This window comes from Condylura cristata, unplaced genomic scaffold (genome assembly GCF_000260355.1).
Source record: "Condylura cristata isolate star-nosed mole 26May11 unplaced genomic scaffold, ConCri1.0 scaffold00020, whole genome shotgun sequence".
Classification (NCBI taxonomy): Eukaryota; Metazoa; Chordata; class Mammalia; order Eulipotyphla; family Talpidae; genus Condylura; species Condylura cristata.
The window spans coordinates 39,139,326-39,143,187 of NW_004567121.1; the positions used below are offsets into that span (position 1 = coordinate 39,139,326).

General features: G+C 68.2%; 2 protein-coding genes across 2 annotated transcripts in view; both read right to left on the reverse strand.

The window, feature by feature from the left end:
- ALLC (allantoicase) overlaps positions 1-2,877 on the reverse strand; it is a 25,842-nt gene extending 22,965 nt beyond the window's left edge. The window contains exons 1-2 of the mRNA XM_012727375.1: positions 2,856-2,877; positions 2,172-2,364 (exon numbers count right to left, since the gene is read on the reverse strand). Of these exons, the coding sequence (XP_012582829.1) occupies positions 2,172-2,364; positions 2,856-2,877 (215 nt within the window). The remainder of the gene's footprint in view (positions 1-2,171; positions 2,365-2,855) is intronic.
- Positions 2,878-3,432: 555 nt separating this feature from the next.
- The window catches only part of RPS7 (ribosomal protein S7), a 4,381-nt gene continuing 3,951 nt past the window's right edge, over positions 3,433-3,862 (reverse strand). Inside the window, exons 3-4 of the mRNA XM_004686088.2 lie at positions 3,623-3,819; positions 3,433-3,543 (exon numbers count right to left, since the gene is read on the reverse strand). Coding sequence (XP_004686145.2) covers positions 3,466-3,543; positions 3,623-3,819 — 275 coding nt within the window. The 3' untranslated portion in view covers positions 3,433-3,465. The remainder of the gene's footprint in view (positions 3,544-3,622; positions 3,820-3,862) is intronic.

Sequence of the window (3,862 nt, forward strand, 5' to 3'; positions counted from 1 at the left end):
CCACCGCCCCCCCTCCCGCCGGGCCGCCAGGAGGGCGCGCCCAGGACCCCGCCTCCCGTCAGCCGTCAGCCGACGACGCAGACAAGCCTTTGACAGATCCACCTCCCACAGTGCGCGAATTCGGAAAGGCCGGCTCAGGCAGGGACGCGCCAACAGGCCGCAGAGCGTCCACCCTGGAAACCCCGCACGGCCCCCGCACCCAGCAGGAGACCAGCAGGCCGCCAGGACGCCCCCCTCTCCCCTCGGCGGCGTGGGTGCACACAGGGCCCCGCCCAGGGCCTCCGCGTGGCCAGGAGCGCTGCCCCTCAGGTGGCTCCGCCCCGCCCCCCAGCGCCCCAGGGGGACCCACCTCCCGCCGCACCCTCTTCCCAAAGGGCGGAATGGTAAGAGTAAACTCCACGGCAAGCCACGTAAAACAGCCGTCTGCCGACTGGCCTTCAAGGTCACCTGGGCTCCCGGTGGCCGGTGGTCAGTGTCAAGCTGTCAGCACTGCGGCCCAGTCGACCGCGGCCGGGAGGGGCCCGGGACGCAGCAGACCCCTCCGGCCTCCCCGCTGCCCCGCCGGCAGTGTTTAGTGGACCCACCTGTTCAGCTCCTGTCTCCAGTCCCCACCTGTCCCCCAGCTCTGGCCTGCACCCCAGCTCTGGCCTGCACCCCAGCTCTTTTACACAAAAGCAAATTTATTTTTTAATATTTATTTATTCATATGGAACTGGGGTACAGGCCAGAGGCTCAGGGGCAGTGAGAGGCTTCCCCAGAGACAGAGTGGGGAGCAGGACAGGCAGATGGACGGAGCCCACTGCTGAGGGGAGCAGCGGGCGGGTCAGGAGAGGGCTGCCGCGCCCTGTGGTCACCTCAGGGCAGGCGGGGATCGAACTCATGCGGAAGCGGCTTCAGCTTCTCAGTGCTGTGCTTTAGCCCGCTGCGCCACCAGGGAGGACCCAAAAGCAAAATTTTTAAGTGTTTTTAATTTAAAAAAAAAAACCCTGTGCTCGCTTCGGCGGCGCGTATACTGAAATTGGAACGAAAGAGATTAGCATGGCCCTGCGCAAGGATGACACTCAAACTCGTGACGCCTTCCGTATTTTAAAAAAATGCACAAAATGATGTAAAAATAAACTGTTATAAAAAAACAAACCAAGCCCGCGCGAGGCTGTGTAGCCCTCTCGGCAAGGCCAGCAATGACGCAGCCCAGGCCAGGGCCGCTGCACCGTCCCGCACAGCGGCCACCTGCCAGACGCCGCCCGCGGCCCTCCAGGACACTTGTCGCGGCCAGAGCTGCGCTGGGGCCCGAGGCCCCGCCGGCCGCCTTGGGAAGGCCCCCGGGGCCACTGTGGCTCCAGCTTGCCGCGGTCACTCCAGAAACACGTCCTGGCGCACGGGCCGCGGCCAGCCCATCCTCGGGCGGCTCAGGCCAGCACGCCTGGGGTCTTCCCGGGCGCTCGGCCCGGGCCCAGGACTCCCTGGGTCCACGGCCCCTGCCCAGCCGGCGGCCTCCGGCCATCGCCCCCACCCCAGACAGCCGCAGGCCCAGCTCGGCGTCCCTGGGTGATGTTAGGCCAGTTCTGGAAGTGACCCCAGGACAGCACCCTGTAGGGGGAGAGGGGGTGACAGAAGCACCATGCGACGCCCCCAGTGCGGCCGGGCCCCTGCATCCGTCGTGCTGAGCACCCCTCGGCCACCTCAGAGACCCTGGCTGCATCCGAGCCTTCAACAGGACAGGAGACGCCGCCTTCGGGCTGCCCCAACAGCCGGTGAGGCCAGCTCTGTGGGGCATAGAGGCCCGGCCTCTCCCGCCAGCAGCACGGGCTCCCCAGGCTGCACCCCGATGTGACAGCAGAGCAGGGCAGTGGGCCCTCAGGAGACTGGACCAGGGGGACACAGGAGAGGACCGTGGGGCAGGCCCGTCTCCCACGTTTCGGCATTAAGGGAGGGGAACCCAGGAGCGCCTGCAAACAGAGGGGCGCCCAGCCCTGGGGCGGGGGCAGCTTGGCCTCTCAGGCTTCTTGTTGGGAGTGGCCTCCGACCACTGACCGCTGAGCCCCAGGGATCCTCCAGCACTGTTTACCATTTCCCACAGATAATTGAGGAGCCTGGAGACCAGGCCAGGTCTCTGATGGGAACTCTCCCTGGAGGCCACTGACCGGGACTCTGCCCACAAGGGCGCTCACCCTTGCAGCCCCTGCGAGGAAGGCCGGCCTCCTTCCCAGGCGCAGCCCCCACCGCAGCTGCGGACACGCTGAGGCCAGGCCCTGCACAGGGCCTCCAGGGGGCAATGGCGACCTGGCTGTGGGTAGCGGGGACCCCCTCCCAGGCAGAGGCCCCAGTGACCTCCAGGGCAGACAGCAGCCGGGAAGGCCTTGACTGGAGAGTAAAGGGTAAGGACACCCCAGCAGCCCCCAAACAGGGCTCTGACCATCCAACCCAAGGGGCACTGGTGGGTGGATCCACTTGACCCAGGTCTGGGGGTGGGGGGGACAGAGGGTGACCCCAGCCTGCTGCTAGTCAGACTGGCCCGAGGCCCAGCCCATGGTCCTTATTGTCCGGTCCCTAATGAAGGTGCCAGGGGCTCCCGGCCTGCAGAGGGGCAGTGACGTCCAGGGAGCACGAGGCCACCAGCAGTGGTGCCCAGGCACAGGTGGCAGGAAGCTGCACCCCCTGCCCCTCCCCCAGTGAGAACTGAGCTGCCTGAGGTGCGGGCGGCATGGTCTCCTCCCCAGGGAGGCCAGGCTTGCCCATGGCCTTCCACGAGCCACCCATGCCCAGAGGTGCTACAGGGGCTGCCTGGGGAGTGCCTTGGGACGCAGGGTCTGGGGGGGGCGGGGCGGAGGCGGGGTGTCCGCCCCTCCCAGTACCATGCTGCAGCCTCAGCTCCATGGCCCGGAAACCGTCCCCCTCCCAGGACTCCCCGCGGGGCTGCCCTGGTGGTGCAGGGGCTTCCTCGGGGACAGCAGCCGAGAAACCAGGGTCCACTCAGCCCCACCGCCCGCCCACGGCAGGCCGATGGCCGCAGCTGTACCCGAGGCCTCTGCCCAGCGCCCCTGCCGCAGAGGCCTGTGTCCAAGGCTGCAGGTGAGCCGCGGGGGGGGGCGCACGCCGCAGCCCCCTGCTCACTGTGGGCTCAGGGCGAGCCCTGCCCAGGTCTCCCAGCCCCACAGACAGGTGGGGGCTGTGCCGGCTGCTCCCCGCCTGCGCTGAGGGTCCCGCCGTGAGCCGGCTGGGCAGGGGCGCCGGACCGGTAGGGGGAGCCCACGAGGAGCCGCCTGCCCCTAGACCCAGAGGGCTCGCTGGCCACTGTGGGGACTTCCCCCGGTGAAGCGGAGACGTGGCCTCAGAGGCGAGCCGCGGTGCCAGGCCTGGTCGCGCAGCGGAACCTCCAGAGGCGCCTCACTGGCCCTCGCGCTCGCACGACGCCAGTTTCCCACGCGGAGGCCTGAGCAGAAGCCGCTTTATTCAGTCACTGCCTCACAACTGGAACTCTGGGAACTCGAAGTTGACGTCCTTGCCCGTGAGCTTCTTGTAGACGCCGGAGAAGGTCTCCACCTGGGGAGGACGGACAGCGCTAGGCCTGGGCCAGGGGCCCTGCGGGCGGCGGCCGCCCCGAGCCCCACCGAGCCCCCACCTTGTGCTCCACGTTGTTCTGCTGCGCCTTGTCCAGGTGCACCTTGATGAGCCGGCTGCCGTCCAGCTTCACGCGGATGCGCTTGCCCACGATCTCGCTGGGGAACACCAGGTCCTCCAGGATGGCGTCGTGCACGGCCGTCAGCGTGCGGCTGCGGGGCACAGCGGGGCCGGTGGAGGCGGGGAGGCGGCCGGCCCCTGCCGTCACCCAGTAAATATTTGCCGAGTGCGGGACCCCCCG